Source organism: Plecotus auritus (genome assembly GCF_963455305.1).
Source record: "Plecotus auritus genome assembly, chromosome: 5".
NCBI lineage: Eukaryota > Metazoa > Chordata > Mammalia > Chiroptera > Vespertilionidae > Plecotus > Plecotus auritus.
The window spans coordinates 2,456,903-2,481,200 of record NC_137776.1 but is presented as its reverse complement, the minus strand read 5'-3'; the positions used below and the strand labels follow the sequence as shown (position 1 = coordinate 2,481,200).

General features: G+C 48.0%; 1 protein-coding gene across 1 annotated transcript in view; it reads left to right on the top strand.

Moving 5' to 3' along the window:
* Positions 1-22,276, top strand: part of LOC308249495 (uncharacterized protein) — a 72,585-nt gene extending 50,309 nt beyond the window's left edge. The window contains exons 36-51 of the mRNA XM_080671095.1: positions 504-611; positions 715-768; positions 1,251-1,304; positions 1,926-2,087; positions 2,906-3,013; positions 4,275-4,382; positions 6,133-6,186; positions 8,261-8,368; positions 8,856-8,909; positions 10,967-11,074; positions 11,425-11,478; positions 12,643-12,750; positions 15,307-15,598; positions 16,865-17,052; positions 19,502-19,741; positions 20,624-22,276. Of these exons, the coding sequence (XP_080527221.1) occupies positions 504-611; positions 715-768; positions 1,251-1,304; positions 1,926-2,087; positions 2,906-3,013; positions 4,275-4,382; positions 6,133-6,186; positions 8,261-8,368; positions 8,856-8,909; positions 10,967-11,074; positions 11,425-11,478; positions 12,643-12,750; positions 15,307-15,598; positions 16,865-17,052; positions 19,502-19,741; positions 20,624-20,770 (1,947 nt within the window). The 3' untranslated portion in view covers positions 20,771-22,276. The remainder of the gene's footprint in view (positions 1-503; positions 612-714; positions 769-1,250; positions 1,305-1,925; positions 2,088-2,905; positions 3,014-4,274; positions 4,383-6,132; positions 6,187-8,260; positions 8,369-8,855; positions 8,910-10,966; positions 11,075-11,424; positions 11,479-12,642; positions 12,751-15,306; positions 15,599-16,864; positions 17,053-19,501; positions 19,742-20,623) is intronic.
* Positions 22,277-24,298: the final 2,022 nt, after the last annotated feature.

Below are 24,298 nucleotides of genomic sequence, written 5' to 3'. Positions count from 1 at the left end.
CGGACTAGCACAAAAATGGATGAGTTTGCACAATTCCAAATTCTGTGCTTATTTGTTATAATAAAACCTGGTGCCTTAACTTATTTCTCTCAGACTGTCTTTAAGGATCCCACCAGGCCATTCTCTCTCTCCTCTGCTGTCATACTGATTGCAAAGCACCCCTTCACAGCCGCTGACTACATTCTGTGTTAATCGTGTTGATATGGATTGCTGTAGAGCAGCCGTGGGCAAACTATGGCCCGCGGGCCGGATCCGGCCCGTTCGGCTGTTCTATCCGGCCCGCGGAGCCGAAAGAGCGGAGGGTTCTCTTGCTCTCCCCTCCGCTCCTTTACTTTGAATTTATATTAGTTCACACAAACACTCCATCCATGCTTTTGTTCCGGCCCTCCGGTCCAGTTTAAGAACCCATTGTGGCCCTCGAGTCAAAAAGTTTGCCCACCCCTGCTGTAGAGGAACTTGTCTGTCGGTGTTCCAATAATTGCTTTTTTATGTCATTGACACAGGGTCCCGATGGGCAACCAGGCGTGAAGGGGGAACCCGGAGAGCCAGGACAGAAGGGAGACGCCGGCTCTCCGGGGCCACAGGGGCTGGCAGGATCCCCAGGCCCCCACGTAAGTGCCATGAAGACCTGCGGAGATGCCCAGTGCCCCCAGCTTGCGCCTGGTGTGCAGCCGGTGTGCCTTACACCGCGGTCTCTCTGTTCTCCCCATCTAGGGCCCGAATGGTGTCCCCGGACTCAAAGGCGGGCGAGGAACGCAGGGCCCACCAGTAAGTTGGTTTTGGGGGGGAAGCTCTGGGCTGACCCAGTCGGCTGAGGCATCAGGACCTCCTGGATATTTTAAAGTTGATCCGCAGCGGCAACATCACGCCTCTGCGTGTGTAACTAGTCCGGAGCGGAAGGCGTTGCACGCAGAGGGAGGTCTGTGATAAGGAGCATCTGAGCTGAGGAAGATGCGGAATAGTGCTGGAGCGCTATCCTTTCCTGCTGTGTGAAACACGAATGTGGTTTCAGCCCTGGCCTCAAACATACCTGTATATGTTCAAGATGAATGGAGAATGGAGAGGGGAAAATCGCATCTTCCTCCCAGTGAATCCAGCTCCACTCTCAAAACCAAGGATGCAAGAATAGCTAGACATGGGCCGCAGCCTGAAGGGACCCCAAAGGCCACGTATCCCTGTGAAAAAACAGACACCGGAAAGCATACGCCATCCACTGTTGTTTTAAGGGTGCTTCTATGCTGTGTTTCTAGGGCGCTACAGGATTTCCTGGTTCTGCCGGCAGAGTTGGACCCCCAGGCCCTGTTGTAAGTCAGTCACACTATTGAAGGTGGAGTAACTACCCTCACACACATGCAAACGCACACTAACACACGTATCTGTACATATTACAGAGATATGCATAGATTTAATTCTTGCTACTTATTCTTTAATTTAATCCGTGAGTGATTTGTTTCCCATGTTAACAACCCTTATCTGATAATTCCCACCGGTGTGTTGTCAAAGCAAATTCATCTCTGACCCACGGATTCTTGGGGGAGCTTATCTGCAAGTCCTTTTCGCCCCAGTCTTTGCCTCCTGTCCCCTGTGGTCACTAAATACCAACAGTCCTTGTGCTCACCCTTGCCTTCAGTTGGCAAGCATTCCTGGGACTTGGTCTATTACATGTCCTTCTTTCTTTATAAGATGAGATCTGACCTAATAAGATGTTTATGTATTTATTGTTGGGTCAGAGCCGTAAGCAGTTTGAAATTCAAGTTAATCTCAGCTTTGAACAGTGACTCCGAGGGGATTGTCTGCAAATGATGTCGATCTTCTTCTGGGGAATGAATATCTGAGTATCCGTGAGGCCGGGGCTGAGGCACAGACCGCTGCCCAGGGCCTCCTCCGACCCCCCCTGCCCTCCTGCTTTCTCTCTGTCCCACTAGGGAGCTCCAGGGCCGGCGGGGCCCCTCGGGGAGCCCGGGAAGGAGGGGCCTCCGGGTCTTCGCGGGGACCCCGGCTCGCACGGGCGAGTGGGAGATCGTGGACCAGCCGGGCCCCCGGGCGGCCCAGGAGACAAAGGGGACCCCGGAGAAGACGGGCAGCCTGTGAGTTGGCACCTTTGCCGTAGACCACCCAGCTGTGGGCAAACTACGGCCCGCGGGCCGGATCCGGCTGTTCTATCCGGTTCTCTTGCTCTCCCCTCCACTCCTTTACTTTGAATTTATATTAGTTCACACAAACACTCCATCCATGCTTTTGTTCCGGCCCTCCGGTCCAGTTAAGAACCCATGGTGGCCCTCAAGTCACAAAGTTTGCCCACCCCTGAACTAGATACTTGCTGATGGAAATCGTCACGGTCGCTGTCCAGAGAAGCTGTGTGTGCATCGCCCGGGCACTGTCTGAACGCCCTGTAGGCTTTGCATGAGCGGTTCGCAGCTTTAGGAAATAGCGCATGTGCAAATATAAAAACACAGCACTCACGGGTGCGGTGTTCCCAATCCAAACGAGGAAACTCTTTCTGGTATGTCTGCATCGCATGAAGTACATTTTTTTACAAAGTAGATTACTTCATTTAATATCCAAGTGCCTTTAAACATTAACGTGTTCAGTAAATCGTATTATTCTCTTTATTTTAAAAAATGTGTCCTTTTAAAAGAGGAACAATATTTGCCTGAATAGTTATCTCTTTTATTCCATCAGTATTCATATTGATCTTCAAGTTCTCTTTCATTTGATAAGCTATTTTCACTTCTTCAGTACTGTCAGAAGGCCCGTGTGGCTTGTACACTGATCCCTTACATAGTATGGTCTGATGAATCCGAGAACTTGTCCTTACACCAGAAACAGCGGTGATCTACCGGAAAGTTCTTGCGCATGCTTTTACCCTGGACCACTTCTCATTCTAGTTTATCCTCCAACTTAGGGTCCGGACGGCCCGCCTGGCCCCGCTGGCACCACTGGGCAGAGAGGGATCGTCGGCATGCCGGGGCAGCGCGGGGAGCGAGGCATGCCCGGCCTGCCGGGGCCCGCGGTGAGGAGCTGCCCGAGGCAGTGTTTTCTCTGATTCTGGGCAATGTCATTTGTATGGATTTTTGCTGAATAGATTTAAAGTCTTTTTTTGATACAAATTCCGAGTATCTTCCAAAGCTTTTGACTTTGCATGTGGAATTCTTTAAGTATCTTACAAAGTCTTTGAAAAGTGTGTTTGTCTGACCTTGGGGCTAGTGAAGTAACAAATATGGATGTGGATTTGGGGTGACTCTAAATCTTTCTTCAAATATTAAAACTGTCTGAGGAGCTGGAGAAGGGGGGTCTCCCGGTGAACAGGCGGCCGCTCCTTAAACCAACATGCGGACAGAAACACCCACAGGCCACGGCCCGCGGTCGCTCTCATGAGCCATCAAGGCGAGGAAGGCGTTGAACTAAAGTGATACCGGCGGTGACAGTGGGGAGAACTCGAAAGAAAACCTCTGAAAGTGATCCCCGTTCCCTGGGGGTGGGGGTGGGGGTGGGGGTGGGGTCCAAGAACCTCATATTCTCTGGAGCGTGGATAAAAGCCTGGCCCATTATTAGCTTTGAAGACACGGAAGTTTGCCCCTCAGAGTTTACATATGTGTGAAAAAAATAGGTGCTGTTTTTACGTGGAGTGCTGACCGAGAAAGGCACTGCTGGGGCCTTGGAACTGGGGCACATGTGGGTGGAGATCTGAGGCCAGCAAACCAGGAAGACGGGGCGTAGAAATAACGTGAGCAGACAGCGCCGAAGTAAATCGGAACGGGCATTCTTTTTAAAAAATTATATTTGTATTGATTTCAGAGAGAGGAAGGGAGAGGGAGAGAGAGATGGAAACGTCAGTGATGAGAGAGAATCATTGATCGATTGTCTCCCGCATGTCCCCCACCGGGGATCGAGCCCGCAACCCGGGCATGTGCCCTTGACTGGAATTGAACCTGGGACCCTTCAGTCCACAGGTCGACCTCTATTCACTGAGCCAAACCATCTAGGGCTTTTATGTTTTAATTGATTTCAGAGAGGCAGGGAGAGGGAGAGAGAAATGGGAACATCCATGATGAGCTTCATTGATTGGCTGCCTCCTGCATGTAACCCCTGGGGATCGAGCCCACACCCCAGGCATGTGCCCTTGACTGGGAATCGAACCATGACCTCCTGGTTCATAGGTTGACACTCAACCACTGAGCCACGCCGGCCGGGCTGAATGCATGCAGCCTTTATGGGTACTGGCGTTCTTCCATTTCTTTGGAAGTGGGTGACATATCTGTACCCTATTCCAGGGCACACCAGGAAAGGTGGGCGCGACGGGTGCCACCGGAGACAAAGGGCCCCCTGGGCCCGTGGGCCCCCCAGGCTCGAACGGCCCTGTCGGGGAGCCAGGGCCTGAGGTGAGTACCGAGAACGTGGCTCTTGTGGGCTTTTTCACTCACATGTGGACTGAGAAACTGCGTGTGCATTTTGCCTGGAGGGAGTTTCCGAGCGATGGTATTTTCTGTGCTTGGCTTGCCTAGAGCGTCGACAAGGTGATGACATAAGGAACCATAGCAGGATAAGGGCTTCGCTCTGACCTTCGTCTCCTCTGGAACCAAGCATCTTAGTTCATTTAGGTTGTTGCCAATTGTTTTGGATATAAAAGGACACATTCATTCATCCTTCCCCTGTTATTATTTCACTAGAGGCCTGGTGCATGAAATCTGTGCACGGGGGAGGGGGGGTGTCCCTCAGCCCAGCCTGCACCCTCTCCAATCTGGGACCCCTCAAGGGATGTCCGACTGCCCGTTTAAGCCCGATCCCAGTGGGATCGGGCCTAAATGGGCAGTCGGACATCCCTCTCACAATCCAGGACTGCTGGCTCCCAACTGCTCGCCTGCCTGCCTTCCTGATTGCCCCTAACCGCTTCTGCCTGCCAGCATGATCACCCCCTAACCACTCCCCTGCCAGCCTAATAGATGCCTAACTGCTCCCCTGCCATCCTGATTGTCCCTAACTGCAGGCCTGGTCACTCCTAACTGCCCTCCCCTGCAGGCCTGGTCCCCCCAACTGCTCTCCCCTGTAGGCCTGGGTCCCCCCACAACTGCCCTCCCCTGCAGGCCTGGTCACTCCTAACTGCCCTCCCCTGCAGGCCTGGTCCCCCCCAATGGCTCTCCCCTGCAGGCCTGGGTCCCCCCCCAACTGCCCTCCCCTGCAGGCCTGGTCTCCCCTAACTGCCCTCCCCTGCAGGCTTGATCGCCCCCAACTGCCCTCCCTTGCAGGCCTGGTCCCTCCCAACTGCCCTCCCCTGCTGGCCTGATCACCCCCAACTGCCCTCCCTTGCTGGCCATCTTATGGTGGCCATCTTGTGTCCACATGGGGGCAGCCATCTTGTGTGTTGGAGTGATGGTCAATCTGCATATTACTCTTTTATTAGATAGGATTGTGTTAGTAGCATATCTGTCACAACTGCCACTTTCCAGAGCGATAGGATTAATGTAACTATTGGACTTGTGACAAGGGCCAGGTGGAGGTCATTTTCCTAACCACCACGGTAAAGGGACGTGGTTGGTGCCACGGCCCGGTGGGTGTGGAGAGGAAGCCAGGCTTTGAAAGGCGGTGTGAGAACTTCCGGTGGAAGGGGCCGTACGCAGTGCTGTAATGAGCGAACCCCCAGCGGCTCCCGGCACGTGCCTGTGGAGGGACCAACCCGTGCCTTTCAGAGCAAGGTTTTTCATCAAATGGTAGCAACGTTATTCTGAAAAAAAAAAAAAATAATAAGGAGAGAAGACTATTTTTAAAAGTCATTTGATAGTCTATTTTAAGAACTTCACAGATATTTTTTGGATAAGCTTTAAGAAATAAAATAAGAAAAACCACTCACTGGTAATACAAAGAAAACAAAATATCAAGAATGTAATTTATTGTATGTGTATTTCAAAGGGTTTGAGAATGTTTTCCTTCGTTAGAACAAAAGAATAGGAATGAAGAATTTAGATTAGGTAAAAATATGTTAATTTCTCAAGCAATTCAAAGCCATAGAGCAGATGGCCCCCGCTTCCCTCTTGCTGAGGTTCCATAATCGCTGTCGCAGTTGCTAGCAGAGAAGTGTGGCCGCTGTAACGTTTTTATTGCCAGCTAATCCCTTTTCAATATGATCTCCTCTAGGGTCCGGCGGGCAACGACGGCACTCCAGGACGGGACGGCGCTGTTGGCGAACGTGTAAGGCCCTGCCACCGACTAACACGTCCGGGGGGGGGGGGGGGTCAGGGTGCGGGGGTGGGGGGGGATGTGAAACCTCCTGATACCAACCAGGGAGATGCTACCCTTTCTCCGCACGGCTCCAGTGCAGCCCCGGTTTATCCGATAGAAGCAGGGATGTAACTCGGTAGATCTCTAAAGGAAACGAGATCTGAATACACAGCGAAGTGAGATGGCAGTTCTATCCAGAGGAGGAAAGCGAATTGCTTTCATGTGTGGGCAACACGCAGGCGTCGGATGGGGCTGCCTTCGCAGTGTCTAGATTTCAAACTCACTGGCAGACGTGGGGGCGCTGTGGGGCGCCCACATTGCCCTGCTCACCTACCGCGGCGATGCCCGTGAAGAAAGAAGCCATTGGCTTTCCCGGGGCTGTGGTTCCCGATGTGGCGTTAGATTAGGCATGCCCCGAGCTGGGACTTCCCAACTTGCCCCGAAGCTCCCGGCCCGATGGGGCCGCACAGCTGTGCAGGGCGAGGTGCGTGGAAGGCAAGCATAGCCCTTCCCCTCAGCAGAGCCTGGGGTCACAGCTCTTCCCGCCCCCCCGCCCCCCCGAGGCCCGCCCTGGCGCAGAGAGGCTGGGAAGCCAGGCAGGCCTGGTTGGCATCCTGACCACGGAAGTGACCGGCTCTGTGACCTTGAACACAGTTTCTGAACCTCAGTTTTCAAAGACTCTGAGCATGATTGAGACGTACCCTACTGGGCATTTGTGTTTTAAATCACGTCTCGAGTACCCATGAGGCACGCAGGTGAAGGGGAAGGAGTTTGATGAATTTGGGGGTACCCCCATCTACATGATGCCAGGAAATGTAAATTTCCCTTGGTCAGTAGATACTGTGTAGGGCATTAGCCCTCGGAGATTTTGCTGATGTATGCCCGGATGTCACAGCGAATATATATGGACCCCTAGGTGCATTTTACGTTTCCATCGCATTTTATTTTGATCATAAGTTTAAATGGTTGCAAAGGTCATCCTTGGTATTTTCTAAGTGTCTATGAGCTTTCTGTATGTTTCTTTCAAAATCTGGAGTTGCCAGTTTAGCTTATTTAATGTGTTATGAGTCTGTTCTCTAATCTATTGCTCAGTTCATCCTGGTGTCCAAACTAACCAATCAAGGAAGGCGATTTCTGTCAGAAGGAAATGTCTGACGCCATTAATTGTGTTCATCCAGGCGTCCTCAAACTACGGCCCGCGGGCCACATTGCGGCCCGCCGAGGACATGGATCCGGCCCGCTGGGGGCCGCTGCCTGTCCTGCTTAGCAGCCGACGCGTCCCGGGCCCACAGTGCGCATAGGAATTTGTTCATCGTTTTTTTTTAAACTATAGTCCGGCCCTCCAGTGGTCTGAGGGTCAGTGAACTGGCCCCCTGTTTAAAAAGTCTGAGGACCCCATGTCCCTGCAGCAGGCATCTCGCTTTTGATTGCTTAAGACAGGGAGCCCTGTCGCAGCTGGGTCTCCGGGATGAAATAAGGAGCAGCCTCTCTTCAGATGCTTCTGAGCTTTACCCTCCAGGCCGCGGTGCACCCGGGAGAGCTCCCTGGGTGGTCCCAGAGGGGCTCCTCCTGGGGGCATTGCTCCGCGTGGGGTGCAGGCGGTGTGCCGTCCCCCTGCTGCATGCCATGGGGAAGGGGTGGGGAGGAGTCTCCCTCTGTTCTCGCAGGAGCAGGCCTGGGTGGGAGACCCAGAAAGCGGTTTCCTTGCCACGTTCCGTTTCCACACCGTCTGGCGAGTCTCTGGGTCGCCCCAGAGCACAGACACCCCGGAGTGGAGACTCTGGACTGAGATCACGCCACTGCTCTCATCCAGCCTCGGGGCTACGGGAGCCACAGGGCGGGAGTGAGGGGAGCGATGAGGTCGGGAGTTGGGGGCAAGTCATCTCCTTCTTCTCAGTTTGAGTTGTTAATAAGTAAAGGAACGATTTCAGTAAATTATAAGTAGTGTTTTTTAAAAAGGTGCTTCATCGCCGAGAGCATGGGCATATAGAAAGCCACTGTTTGAGAATGGATGTTGAAGAATGATTTCCTGTTATTCTGTCAGGGTGACCGTGGAGACCCCGGGCCCGCGGGCCTGCCCGGCTCTCAGGGTGCCCCGGGCACTCCCGGCCCCGTCGGTGCCCCAGGAGACGCAGGACAGAGAGGAGACCCGGTAAGGAGAGGCCCTTTCCCTGGCAGCGACAAGCATCCAGGCTCTGCATAGGACGCATGCATACGGTCATACATGTGCCTTGGCTGGGACTCCAGACCACGAATGACAAATAGTTCATCATGAGTTATTTCGTGTTAGTCTTCGAGGCAAACATTTGATTTCCGATAGAGATTCCATAATTCCGACGCTTTGAGTTTCACCACCTAAAACGTTGTGATTTATAGGAAATTGTGTTAAATTTAAGCAGGTAACGTTTCACCAATTAATAAAACTGATTATAGAAGTGTCATTGGCGTTAGAAAACCAGGGACATTAGCCTGGTTTTCATTAATTAGCCATAAGAGTGTGCATAGGTGCACATAAACGTAATAAATATCCAGCTATAAATATGTTCTTTGAATTCTATATCTGCATAGTGTATGCACTTGTGTGTTGTTGTTTTTTGTGGTTTTTTTTTTTTACCAACTTTTGTGGAAATTTCTTCTAGGGTTCCCGTGGCCCCATAGGACCCCCTGGTCGAGCTGGGAAACGTGGCTTACCTGTAAGTTCTGTTTTTCTGTAAAAAATTATGTCTTGTTTCATAAAATACACTCCCAAAGAAAAAGTACAATTTAAGGTTTATAAATGTAAATTACCAAATTTCTCAAGCTATGAATTCTTTCAAATAATCAATAAAGACTTTTAGAGTCACAGTTTTCTCCCAAAATAATAGGAATAATCATACCCTTCTTTCTGAGATTTTCTAAAAATCACTTAATGGGTTTAAAAGCTATCTGTAAATTTTAAAAGCTCTATTCAATATTATGTTTTATTTTCACTGAGGTTGCACTACCCACGTGCAATTCTTTTGCTACTTGCAGTTACTTCCAGGTTAGAGAGTATTATACAGGTGTCTTACTGTGAATGAATTACTTCTATAGGCAGTCTCTCCTGTTCCTTTCACACCTGTTATATAAATCAATACCAATATTTATGAACATCAATTGTAGCCTTAAAATCATGGCCTAATATTAAATCACAATGCTCAGTTTCGATTTGAGCCCGACTAGAGAAGATTTCATAGTTCCATAGCATGTTCAAGTGAAACGTTTTCAAACCAGTTACAAAAACAATGTAGTTTCATTTTCCATGATTAAATGAATTTTAGTTAATAATAATAAATAGGTGATTTCCGGTTTAGTTTATTTTCAATTGTGAAATTTTGGAGCATTCCCCAAATAAAAGAACCTCTTTAACATTATGAAAATATTCAGGCTGATTTTAGTACTTAATATATTTTTATTGATTTCAGAGGGGGGGAAGGGAGAGGGAGAGAAACATCAATGATGAGAGAGAATCATTGGTCGGCTGCCTCCTGGTTCATAGGTCGACACCCAACCACTGAGCCATGCCAGCTGGGCTGATTTCAGTATTTAAATTCACATTGTTATGTAAAACATAAAAAGTTACTGAGATCTAGTGTTGCTTTTATTATGAAAAGATTTTCATACTGTTTGACAATTAGGACTGTAATCCAAATTAAAAAAATAAAATAAAAAGATCCATACAAAATAGGAACAAAAAACTGTTACGGAAGAATATTAACCCAAGAGCCCGTCTATTTGATGGCATCTTCCATCCTCCAGTTCTCTCTTAGGAGAGCGGCAGACAGCACAGTTGCCCCCATGTAGGCGACCCTGTCAGTTTACCGTGAGCCTCTGGACCCCGGAGCTGCTGCTTGTCCCTAAGATTTAAGAAACAGGAAAGAAAGAAGGAAAGGAAAGGGGAACGGAAGGAAGGAGCCCAAGACTGATTAGATCGGTCAGATAATTTTCACCTTTTCTCTCAGTGTAGCTCCCATCCCATAATAAGATTCTTAATTATCGCTTTTCCTTTAGTTTCTCAGGATCGACTCTCTTAGCAACTTTCCAATCTGACCAGGTTTTAGAGTCCCAGCTGTCACGTCCAGTTTATCTGCATATGCAAATTGAATAAGCATTTTCTTTTCAGAGGTAGCATAGTAAATAAGAACTCATGTTTTGATTTTAAAGAACCTATTTAAGGTAGCAATATTTTCACATAATGGTATCAGCCGAGTATGTGAAATACAGTCTTTGAAACTGTTTTAGATAAGTAAGACCAACTTAAAAATACCTCATTTTAGTATAAATGTAGGATAAACATTAAAAAACTAACTCTTCAGAAAAGCATTATTAAATATGTTATGTTTTAATTATCACCTTCATTCCCAAAGACGAAAATTTCTACATCTAATTCCATGTATATAAGTAAATATCTTTTTAAAAAATATATATATTTTATTGATTTTTTAGAGGGAGGAAGGGAGAGGTATAGAGAGTTAGAAACATCGATGGGAGAGAAACATCGATCAGCTGCCTCCTGCACACCCCCCACTGGGGATGTGCCCACAACCAAGGTACATGCCCCTGACCGGAATCGAACCTGGGACCCTTCAGTCTGTAGGCCGATGCTCTACCACTGAGCCAAACCGGTCAGCGCTATAAGTAAATATCTTCATATAAAATATAGTATTCAAAATAATAGTAAATACAACTGTAGTCTCAACAGGCAATACCCCTGCCATGACCCTGTTTCTAGGGACCCCAAGGACCTCGTGGTGACAAAGGCGATCACGGGGACCGTGGCGACCGAGGCCAGAAGGGCCACCGAGGGTTCACCGGCCTGCAGGGCCTTCCCGGGCCGCCGGTGAGTAACCTCTACGGATTACCCCTCCGGGTAAAGACACCCAGGTGTCTTGCCATGAACGCTGGTCGTAAAATGGATGGACGTTTCATACCTTGTTGTCATTTCAAAACGATGAATTACCCACCTGGCCACTGCCATTGCCGTCTGTTAGCTGTGCTTTTGTAGCAAAGACATGAGCCCCAAGGTATGCACGCCGTTCCTTTTGGGCAACTCACGACGACGCTGTGGAGACACGACTGTGCAAGGAGTTGATGCACCCGGTGGCAATGGCAGCGGATTTTCACGCCCGCGGCCAGCAGCATGCCGGAGGGGCATACTTTGGTAACATTTGAAATGTCTTCCCCACTCAGGGTCCCAATGGTGAGCAAGGCAGTGCTGGGATCCCTGGACCGTTTGGCCCGAGAGTGAGTAATGCAGCCGCGCAAGCTGTGCGCGGCGATGCATGCGGTGATGTCCTCGGGAGGCCGGGTGGCATGTTCTGGACGGGAGCGAGAATTTCCCAGATTCTCTCAAGCAGGCGGCCAGCGCACGAGGGAGACCATTCGGCAGTTACCTTCACGTAGAAAGCCCTGTCATGACTTGGTATTTCATGGTCCCGCATTAAAACCTCTTTCCTCCGGTGAGCACACTCACCGGGGCAGCCGCTTTCTTACTCTGTGCTCGCTGCCACGTCCACTGCATCGTGCCCTTGGCGGTGACCTCATAGGGCCGCCCGTGAAGCGGAGGCCGAGCTGGCTGTCCTGCAGCTGACTGTGTGTTTTTTTAAGGAACTGGGCTACTTCCTCAGAGGGTTTCGCTTCAGGCTAATTCAGAAGCAAGTCATAAAATGAAACCGACGTTTGTGGCTTTTAGAAATTCCGCATTAGTATTCATGCTGCCCGTAATAGGTCATTAATGTCATAACATAATTGACAGACATAATGGTTTAGGAAAATCATTCAAATTTCTCTTATGTCTAAATCTAGTGTAAACAAAACATTTTAGTGTTATTAAATGAGTAGTATTAAAATTGTTAGGATGTCATGAGATCCTTGTACAAACACATGAACATAACTTTTAATTATATCAATCACTTCACCTGCTGCCTTGTTCTTACTCCTAGCTCACTGAATTTATAATTAAGTTTACAACACACGAGATTTGATGAATAGTCCCAATAATAATAAAAGTAGATGACGAGTCCATTAACGGTTTTAACCGCTGCTGGTCTCTTATGTGCACGGATGATAACTGATGTGTGATGAAATAGTAAACGTTGGAATGTTCTGGAACTCCATTCGTTAGTCATGAGGATCTGAGTCTGAGAAATTGCTGTGACGGTTCATCGTTAGGATCTGAGTCTGAGAAATTGCTGTGACGGTTCATCGTTAGGATCTGAGTCTGAGAAATTGCTGTGACGGTTCATCGTTAGGATCTGAGTCTGAGAAATTGCTGTGATAGTTCATCATTAGGATCTGAATCTGAGAAAGTGCTGTGACGGTTCCATCAGGAAAATGGCTCCTGGATTAGAGAAAGGCATTGTGGAGGTTTCCTTAGAGAATCTAAACTCCAGCGTTTGTTTCTTGCAGGGTCCTCCAGGCCCGGTGGGTCCGTCAGGGAAAGAAGGAAACCCCGGGCCGCTGGGCCCCATCGGGCCCCCTGGAGTGCGGGGCAGCATCGGGGAGGCGGGGCCCGAGGTAAGTCACAGGGTGTGCGTGCATGGGCTCTGCGGGGCCTCCCAGCCTGGCTCCCAGCCAAGCACTGTGGGCGGCCGATGGCCGGGGGACGGAAGGGACTCGTAACAAACCTGAAGGTCACACAAGAGCTTGTCCAGAGAAGTAACTGTTTGGGCTTTCTTGAGTCCAGATGGTTCAGAGTCTGTAAAATCAGAGCCCAACTTGCTGGCCTCCCTGGCACGGGCACCGGTGAGGCAGAGCATGGCACGCCTGTGTCACGATGGACCTCAGGGAGAAGGCGCTTTCCCTAGTGGCAGTATTCTAAGCGCGAGGTGGATGAGTGCATTCGTTCATGAAAATGCTGTGACGTGAACGACGTTAGGAAGGATTTCTTTCTTTCTTTTTTTTTTTTCCCCAAGGCATATTTTTTTGTTTTATTTTATTTTAATTTATTTATTTTTTTTAATTGTTTGAAGTATTACAAATAGTAGTACATATGTCTCTTTTTTTCCCCCCATTGATCTCCCCCCGGCCTCCCTTTCCCCCCAGTACATGCCTTTACCTGCCCGCCCCCCCCCCAGTGTCTTTTATCCATTGGTTATGCTTATATGCATGCGTACAAGTCCTTCAGTTGATCTCTTACAGCGCCCCCCCCCCAAAACCTCCTCTGCCTTCCCGCTGTAGTTTGACAGTCTGTTCAATGCTTCTTTGCCTCTGTATCTTTTTTTTTCCCCATTTCTTTCCTTTAAAAAATCTTGCCTCTGCAGACTAGAAATAAACGTATAATAACAAAAAATGTTTGAGCCCCAATTTCCATGTCCAACCGTTCTGAGTCCCCGTTTCAATGTCAAACAGTTCCTTATGTGTACATGTCAGCAATGATTTCAATGCACATTTTCATCACCACGTTCCAATAGAGTTGACCTGAGGGTTATGTAACTCTGTAGACTCTGGCTTCTCGGTCTTCGGGAAACCTCATCCCTCTTCCTCTTCGTCTGATTTACCTGTCCCTCTCCTGTCTCTGCTCCTCACTGGCCATTAAACTGAATATTTATTACTTACTTTATGAAACGAACATCCTTCTGTTTCCACGGTCAAGAGGAACATCCCCTATTATTTCTCTGTGGGCGGGAAACAGCCGGAAGTGCCATTCCTCTGACTTCCGTGGCCCTTGGTTGACTGTATTTTGCGGCTCACTCATCCTAGATAGGAAGAACCTCCTGAGATTGGTGTAAAGGAATTCATGGGACATGATGCGCTCTTAAAGGTGAACCCAACAGATTTCAGAATCTGAGAAATTGCTGTGATAGTTCCAGCAGGAAGATGGCTCTTGGATTAGAGAAAGGCATTGTGGAGGTTTTCTTAGAGAATCTAAACTCCAGGCTCTTGAGGTGAGGAAAGGTTGAAGCAGCTTGTCCAGAGCCAGCTCCTCCGTGGCACACTCCAGCCTTGTCTCCCACGCGGAAGGGGACCACACATCTTGCAGCTTCTCGGCTGATTCTTTTGTTACGGGAAGAACTAAAGAGCCTGACCGGCGGGCTCAGGGGTTGAGCATCGACCTAGGAACCAGGAGGTCACGGTTCGATTCCCGGTCAGGGTACAGGCCTGGGTTGCAAGCTTGGTCCCCAGTGTGGGGTGTGCAGGAGGCAGCTGATCCATGATTCTCTCTCATCATTGATGCTTCTACCTCTCTCTCCTCTCCCTTCCTCTCTGAAGTCATTAAAAATATATTTAAAAAAAGGGCTAAACAGAACATTCTCAAATTTTGTTTAGGACATAGAATTTTGATCTACACATTAGTTTGAACACTTAAAAGACTTCCCGCCTTTCCCGCTTATTTGAAAATAGGGGACAGTGCCCTAACCCGTTTGGCTCAGTGGATAGAGCATCGGCCTGTGGACTGAAGGGTCCCAGGTTCGATTCCGGCCAAGGGCATGTACCTGGGTTGCAGGCACATCCCCAGTAGGGGGCATGCAGGAGGCAGCTGATCGATGACTCTCTCTCATCGATGTTTCTAACTCTCTATCCCTCTCCCTTCCTCTCTGTAAAAAATCAATAAAAAAATATATATATATAAAAAGAAAACAGGGGACAGTTGTCTTGTGGGTGCTTGTTGTGGGCATTTCCTTGGTATCGACGTGTAACCTTATAGAACTGGGACCCGCAGCTCCGCTGCATTCGCCCTTTAGCATCTGTCGTAAGTCCTGTGAGACATTGCCGATGTGCCTTGCGCCCCATCGTCGGGAAATGAATGCCCCTATCTGCATATTGTCCATAAAACATAGTGCATCTTCAAGGCAAACATCCGCGCGCACACTTGGTGCTTGGATCTCGCGGTAGCTCAGGTGCCGACTTGTAGGCAGGTTGCCTGGGAGGCAGCTCCGCGTCGCTCCCGCCCTCGGGGTTACAGGCTGCAGGCAGAGCATCTGGTGAAAGGGCGCCGCGCCCGGGTCCCAGCACCGCCAGGCCGGTGTTGGCTGTAACGCCCTGGGCACCGAGTCCCGGCAGTGCCACGTGTCCGATGAAACACAGAAGCAGTGAGTATGTTCATGTATTTCCAATGTTCTTAACCATCAGGGTCCTCCGGGCGAGCCTGGGCCGCCTGGCCCCCCGGGTCCCCCGGGCCACCTCACGGCTGCCCTTGGGGACATCCTGGGGCACTACGACGAGAGCATGCCAGATCCCCTCCCCGAGTTCACAGAAGACGAGGCGGCTCCTGACGACAAGAACAAGACGGACCCTGGCGTCCACGCCACCCTCAAGTCCCTCAGCAGCCAGATCGAGACCATGCGCAGCCCTGACGGCTCCAAGAAGCACCCGGCCCGCACCTGCGACGACTTGAAGCTCTGCCATTCGGCGAAGCACAGCGGTGAGCGCTCCGCGTGGCTGACCGTGTGTGCGCTACTGCATCCCAGCAGCGTGCCCCTGGCTGCTTCTGGAAATGCGTGGTGATGCCCAGGGGCCATGGCACCCTACCCCAGAGTCTGTGGTTTAGCGGCGGGGCCGGTCCCTGACATGAAGGACAGTGGGGTGAGACGATGAACACGTTGAGAGAGGAAACATCCTATGAAAGCTCTCATTTCATCCTGGCAGTGCCATTTCCATCCAGAAGCCGTAAACATGGGTAATTTTGCGGTGATGTGACATAGAGAATACTTGCTGAAGCCAGCTTGGCATTGACTTACCTCCATGACTTTTCGGGGACTTCATATGCTCTCAGATAGCATTGGGTCTTCAAGAGTAGAATGAAGTTTATCTTATTTCCCAAACTTATCTGACAATGAAATACCTTGCATGCAGTTTAATGTTCTATAAATACAGCTGTAAGAATCTCTGCTGGCAGGATTACATGTTAATACAGAGTATTTTGGAATTAAGTAGTCTTTCTGTCCTAGTTGTGTAAACCATGCCTTAAGTTGGCAGTGTTCTGTCATTTTGATTAATCTAATTAGACCTGGAGAAAAGGGATTCCGGGCCAGAAGAAGAAGCTGTGAAATGATTAATGGCTCCAGTGAACTTTGAAATGACACTGACAGGGAGAGCTAAAATGATGTGTGAGGACTAGGCAATTTCATTCTCAGCTCTAGGCTTTACAGCCACCACCGTCTCTACATTTTATTTAAAATGCAGTTTTCTGTACATATTATATAGACACGCACATATAAGTACACATACACACAGATAGATGCACAAATACATATTTGTTTGTGTATTTGACTACATGTCCAGCACCAAACACTAACTTGGTGTAACCCAGCCGTGGGCAAACTACGGCCCGCGGGCCGGATCCGGCTGTTCTATCCGGTTCTCTTGCTCTCCCCTCCGCTCCTTTACTTTGAATTTATATTAGTTCACACAAACACTCCATCCATGCTTTTGTTCCGGCCCTCCGGTCCAGTTTAAGAACCCATTGTGGCCCTCGAGTCAAAAAGTTTGCCCACCCCTGGCTGTAACCTATTTCAGGTATCTCTCAGATATAACAGAGATCAATTCTAACTGGCCAGTGAAATCATTTATAACATTCTAACCACAGTTTAACGCACATACTTACTTTATTGATAGTTTTGACAATACACGGCTCTCATCATGTTCGAAATTCACCCTTCTTCGCAAATACGTTTATTTTGGAAAACAGGTGAGTACTGGATTGACCCAAACCAGGGGTCTGTGGAAGACGCCATCAAGGTTTTTTGCAACATGGAGACGGGAGAGACGTGCATCTCAGCCAACCCGGCGAGCATACCCCGAAAAACCTGGTGGGCCAGCAGGTCGCCGGACCACAAGCCTGTCTGGTACGGTCTCGACATGAACAGGGGAGCTCAGGTAATCGCAGCGGCGTGCTCACAAGCGTACGTTTGCTGTTCGTTCTTCATTATGCCTTACTGTTTATTTAGGTCGAGGTTACTGTTTTTTGACCGGATTTATTTCACCGTGTTCATGTCAAAGTCATATATTCTCATCAGCTGCCCTTGCTGTATCGTTGCATCAACAAAGTTTTAGTATGAGTTAAATGAACATAATTTTGCATGATGATTTCTCCATTGGTGGAATGTAGAAAGTAATTGTTTTTGTTATTAGTTCCTGTAATGCACGTCACACTGACTGTGCGGTGTACGTGAAGGGGTCTGGCCCCTTGAACGACAGGAGACCTAGGTGGCTGCTGCCGGGATGTCCTACTGATGTGGGGACAGCAGGACGCCACTTAACCTTCCACAGCCTCAGGCTCTCATTGTGAGGTGTGGGTGATACTTATTTCATAGTCTTTGTGTGAATCTAATGTGCTTCCTATAGTATCCAATACATGGTACGTCATCTATAAGAATAAAAGCATAATATGCTAATTAGACTGGGAGACCTTCCGGGAGACCTTCCGGACGAAGCCATGGTGGCAGGGCCGAGGCAGAGGCTGTTAGGGGCGATCAGGCCAGGAGGGGAGGGCAGTTGGGGTGATCAGGCTGGCAGAGGGGGGCAGTTGGGGGTGAGCAGGCCAGCAGGGAGGCAATTGGGGGCAAGCAGGCCAGCAGCGGGGAGGCAGTTGGGGTGAGGAGGCCAGCAAGGGGGTAGTTGGGGGCGAGCAGGCCAGCAGGCAGAGTGGTTAGGGGCGATCAGGCAGGTAGGCAGGCAGGTGAGCAGTTAGGAGACAGTGGTCCCGGATTGCGAGAAGGATGTTCAACTGCCGGTTTAGGCCCTGCGGGATGGGGCCTAAACCAGCAGTTGGACATCCCCCGAGGGGTCCCAGATTGGAGAGGGTGCAGGCCGGGCTGAGGGACACCCCCCTGCTTGCCCCTTCCCCGTGCATGAATTTCGTGCACCGGGCCACTAGACTATAATAATAAAAGCATAATATGCTAATTAGACCGGATATCCTTCCTGACGACCTTCTGGATGAAGCCAGTGGCTGGAGGGAAGCCTGGGTCCCCGGTGCCAGAGGGGAGCCGGTGCCGGCAGCCGGAGGAACGAAGGCCGACTCTTGCATGAATTTCATGCATCAGGCCTCTAGTAAATAAATATTACATAATGACTATAAGTATTCGTATAATTAAATGACGATAAATGTAGTGTTACTTAAACTTAACGTACTTTCGTAATGATCTGAAGTCTATTAGCACTTTTCTGAGTACATGCTTCTTCTATGGCCCAGTATTTAGAATCTCAGCCACCCTTGCCACCTCCGATTGCAACGTGAGCATTTCCTTCTGGATCTCTTTACGGCGCCCTCGCTCTGCAATGTCCTTCTCTCTCTACTCCTGCTCTCTCCTCAGACCTCAGGTTCATAATAAACACAGTGTGAGCAGGTTTCGGGTGTGAGTAATTTATACCAGAATCTACCATTATTTAATGAGCAGAAAAATTGTAAATGTACCCAATGGAAAGACAATTCAGTGAATATAACATTATGTAAAGAGCTCAAAAGGGAGCATTGAAAATAAACCTCAAAGTAGAAGGTGAATAAGAAAGAGCCTGTAGGAAATTATTTATATTATTTGTTTTTGTTAGCTAATGGAAAACTTGTAATTCATATTTCCTACAAGGAGTAACAGTTGGGTTAAAAATACTTTATACTGCCATAGCTGGTTTGGCTCAGTGGGTGGCCCTGGCACCAAAGCATCCCTGGTTTGATTCTGGTCAAGGGCACGTCCGTCAGTTGCAGGCTCAATTCCTGGCCCTGGTCAGGGCACGAGCAGGAGGCAACCAATCGATGTGTCTCTCTCACATCGATGTTTCTCTCTCTGTCTCTCCCCCTCGCTTCCACTCTCTCTAAACATCAATGAAAAAATATCCTCAGGGGAGGAGTAACAACACCAAAAATACTTTATACAAATAGTTAAGGCCTAAATCTTAATATAATCAGCAATAAGAACAATGAGTTATTTTTGAGGCATGGTTAAATATCCAAGCAGATGTTCAAGTACATAACTTCTTCTAAAAATAATATTCCAGTGATTTAAAAATACATAAACTTTCTCTGATGAGTGTAATTATCACTGGTTTCTTCATCTGCTGTTTCGGGGAGTAAGGACAGAGGTTTTTACTTATGAATAGTCATAAACATTTTAAGGTACTTTTTTAAAAGTAGAATGTTCTGTTACATGACAGAATAAAAGTCATATCCTTCAAAATTGATTTACCTGAAATCAACACACACACACATTCTCTCTCTCTCTCTCTCTCTCTCTCTCTTACACACACACACACACACACACACACACATACACGGCACTGTGAAACCCTTCCGAACTGCATGTAGCAAATGCTCTCTTTGTCTCTCTAGTTTGCTTATGGAGACCACCAGTCACCTAACGCAGCCATCACCCAAATGACCTTCTTGCGCCTCTTATCAAAAGAAGCGTCTCAGAACATCACCTACATCTGCAAGAACAGCGTTGGCTACATGGACGACCAAGCGCAGAACCTCAAGAAAGCCGTGGTTCTTAAAGGGTCAAATGATTTGGACATCAGAGCGGAAGGGAATGTCAGATTCAGATACATAGTCCTTCAGGACACGTGCTCTGTAAGTGCTTCTGTGCTCTGCCGATCGATGAGAGAAAAAATGCATTTTTGTTAAAAATACTGTTAGGGCACCAGAGGTGGGGACGGTATTGTACCCCGTGTGCAGACAGCAGTCTGTCTGTCATTGTTCTTTCGGGAAAACTTGAATGCGTGCTGGGACATGAGGCGGGTTCACACACGTCTTAGTACGAAACAGCGAGGACAGGCTGACTCCTTGGAACCTGACCCTGCTCTTCTGCAAGTTACTTTTTAATCTCAGTTTCATGCTTAAACTTTCTTGATTCTAAAACAGCCGTGGGCAAACTACGGCCCGCGGGCCGGATCCGGCCCGTTCGGCTGTTCTATCCGGCCCGCGGAGCCGAAAGAGCGGAGGGTTCTCTTGCTCTCCCCTCCGCTCCTTTACTTTGAATTTATATTAGTTCACACAAACACTCCATCCATGCTTCTGTTCCGGCCCTCCGGTCCAGTTTACGAACCCATGGTGGCCCTCGAGTCAAAAAGTTTGCCCACCCCTGTTCTAAAATGTATGATCAATCTGAGATAGGTTCTCTGTGTTGCTGATTCGTATGTCTCCCTGCTTGCATATCTAGATATGAGAAAGGAAAACGTTCGATGATGAATTGTAGTTGCCTGTGGAAAGCAAACAGGCCTTCCCCATTCACGTTGTAAGTGCCCGTCCGGGGCGTTTCAGGGGAACAAAGGATTCGAAGCTGGAAGCGCCGTCTTCCAGGGCCGACCTCACCTGCGGGCGGGCGGCGCTCTGAGCTCTGAGAACGTTGCTTTGACCTCGGATGCTAGGACAACGGGCTCAGAAGGGCCGTCTGGCATCTCTGCAATCGTTCGTTCACACCGTTATTAACCCACTGCACCCCTTTACTCCTAGAAACGGAACGGCAACGTGGGCAAGACGGTCTTCGAATACAGAACCCAGAACGTGGCGCGCTTGCCCATCATCGACCTTGCCCCTGTGGACGTTGGCGGCACAGACCAAGAATTTGGCATCGAGATCGGGCCCGTTTGCTTTGTGTGAAGCGGCCACGGTCCGTCGACAGCGAGCAACACCCTCACCATCCCTGGCCCCCCCGGTCACGAGGACCCGGCCTGCGTGAAGCTGATCCTGAGACTCTTGAAGTAGCGGCTGGCTGCGGTCAGCGTTGTACATATGATCCTGGTGCCTGGCCTCCTTCGCCTTCAGAATATTTATTTTACTTACAGTCCTCCGTGTCCATTGAGTTAAAGTATTTTTCAGTACAGAAGTTTAGGTTTAAGACGACCAGTGACAATGACCACCTTTTAAAACAAAGTAAACAGATGGAATACATAAGTCTCTGTTTCCTTCCGTTTATTTCAATGTCATGATAGAGTTGCTTAGTGTGTATGAGAACGTTCTTCTTCCTGGCAGGTAGCCGGAGAGTGGGGTCTGTAAAGCCACAGCACGTGTTTATTCCTCTGGCTGAAGCTTGAAAAATAGAAGACGGTGCCTTTTTGGGACCCAGATGATCAATTAAAAGTGAAATCAAAATGTTTGCCCTTGTGATTGAAACCCTCGTGCGTGTCTTGATATTGTAGAACTGTCAGAGAGACTCTTTAAAGAGAATCTTGAAAAAAATAGTTCCTCGCTGTTTTAAATGGACTTTTTACATAATATATATTCAGTGAAATTTCTTGAAAAACAAGTGAACTTAGATTTTATAAAGGGTGGTAAGGGTAGACTTTCTCCTCATTCAAATTTAAAGGTATCTATCATTCCCTGTTGACTTCGTCTATTAGTACAGCTGGCAGTTACATGAGTAAACCATTGAGTACAGCACTTCTCGTTTAAGAAGACATTGAATGCATTCACACACACAGCCTTCTAAACATGCCCAGGACCAGGGCTGAGAGTCTTCTGATGACAACATCATCGTCCTGAAGCCTGTAGCGAAGAAAAGCGTTCGAAACCCAGCCGTGGAGCTGGCTAATCCGATGTGACGATTGGAAATAGACCATCTGGCCAACGAACTCTCCGAGGAAACACGACCAACGTGTCTTAGCATGAGCTACCTCATCTCTAGAAGCTGGGATGGACTTACTGTTCTTGTTTATATTTTAGATACTAAAGGGTGCTATGCTTCTGTTATTATTCCAAGACTGGAGATAGGCAGGGCTGAAATGTGTTATTATTTTTCCTTTAATGATGGTGCTAACATTCCTCCTATAAAATTCTTTAAAAATAAAGATGGTTCCATCAGTGCCGTTTGTGAAAGCGTTAGACTTGCCCGTTTCTGAAAGAGGGGCCGTTGCTCCGTGCCTTCCCCCTGCCCACCTGTCACGCTGTATCTGGGATGTCTGTAACCTGCCTGCTTCTTGCGTCAGAGCAGGTAGGGCCCTCCGTGTCTCAAGGTTGTTGTTTTTCCTTAATTGCATTTTGTGGGCTCCATTTTAGTTTTTTCTTTAGCAATAAGCCGCTGCGACCATCCCAAAGGACAAACCATGCACACAACTGTAGTCCTGTATCTGCACAGCATCGAATTAAATGCACGCTTTTGTCATGTCAGTGGTTCTTGTTTTGTGGAATTCCTTTGAGCGTATTAGATCCGCTTCGTTTCCAACAGCGGAAAGAAGGGGTGCTGCGGCATTCTTTGCTCACCATTTGTTTAAAAAGTAAATCAACAAGTACCTTCCACCGAGTATACGCTGGCTCACAGATGAAGGTCAAGTTGCAGTGTCACTCAGGAAGGGAAACGTGACACTAATTGTCACTGTCTGTGCCCCTAAAACCCTCAGGGTAATATTATCGATAAAAAGAGAAAAGCAACTGGTTTTTCATGGTTGAAAAAAACTGTGATAATAAAACACACGTCTCAAAGTGTATCACATAAGAATTTAGTCTAATGTTCTCAGGGTTTTATTTCAGTATTTCTTTAACAACATTGTTTTTCCCCAAATTGGTTTTGACTTGTGACCTACATCTTGAATTTGAATATTTATATCCCTGAAGACATTTGTGAGTTTGTCTGCATTAAAACTTCTTTCAAGTTCAACCTATACAGGTTGTCAAGTTCAGATAGATGAGCCAGAAACATGCGGTGATTCTTTTAAGTCAAAAACACTTATAACCTCAAATATAGAAATTCTAGTTTATACTTGGAACTCGGGAATGTTTAACAAATAAAAGGCAATTTCAAAGGCCCTTGGATTTCTTGTCTGAGTTCTAGATTCACAGGTCCCATTAGACCAGTAGACTTCGTTACCTTCATGGCCAACAGACACCTCAAACTCTATGTGACCAAAAGCAAAACAATCTACATCTGGGAGGATGGTGACATTCATTTATTATTCATTAAAAAATACAAATGGGAATTCCCAAAATCAACAGAAATTAAGGAAAAGGATAAAAATAGCAAAGAAAGCATAAACAATGCTGAAAAAATTCCCTGATGTGTAACACAAAATTTGGCAAATTATGGCCAGGTACCATATAACTTATTCCAAATCGAAAAGAGATGCAAAGAAATTATAGACAGCATCCCTTCTCATGAGAATGGTGTTATATAGCAGAAATCAAGGGGAAAAAATCTGGAGAGATTAAGTGATTCTAACTACTTCACCGAGAGTCTCTGTCCCACTGAATAAAGAGCATCAAACACAAGTCTTTTCTTTGGAATTATGAAGAAAAAGCTAATTGGATCTGAGGTCGAATAGCAATGATGCTTCCATGGAAACTGAAACCCTGTGGAGCCCGGGGCATGCCAGTAAGTTGATTATTTTTTAAAATTTTTATCAAAATGGCTGCTGTCCCCAAGCTCAGCTTTTCTCGCAGCCTCCTCTATCAATGCATCATTTTACACAACATTTAAGCGTCCGCATTCCCCAGGGATCAGTCTTCTCTTTATCTTCACACTCAATACTCTCTCACCACCGGCCCTTATCCATGCCCATGGCTTTAATTACTGTCTATAGAGCAAAAGCTTCCAATGCATGTACACAGCCCAAATCTCTCCTTGGAGCTCAGGAAATGCGTGTATAAATGTTTCACCATCTTCATTGGGCTTCAGAGGTACCTGTAAATCAAAACGCTCAAGAAAATCCACATTTCTATCTCCGAGCTGATTTATGGTCTGTGAGTCCTATTCCAGGCAAGAGCCTCATCCATCTGTTTAGGCAGAGACCTGAAGTTAGATTCTCCCTTACATGCCAGAATCCTGGCATGGCTATGTATTTTGAGTTTTGCCTCCTCAATGTCCATGAAGGCCATACCCTTCTCTCCATTTCTACTGCCACCGTCCTCGTCCAAATGGTCATTGTTTCTCACCTGGGCTCCTTCAACAGCCTACAAGTGGGCACCCATTCTTGCCTCTTCTGATGTATTCTTCCCATGAGAACCAGAGTAAATTTGAAATATGAATCTGGACATCTCACCAGACTCCACCGCACAAGCCAACACACCACGTACGCAAGACATCTTAAAGGCTTCAGTGGCGTCTTCCAGATTGAAGTCAAGCATCCTGAAGCCCCACGCAGCTCTGGCAGGACCTGAGCCCTCCCTGCCTCGCATGCTGTGTTTTCCCACCCCCTG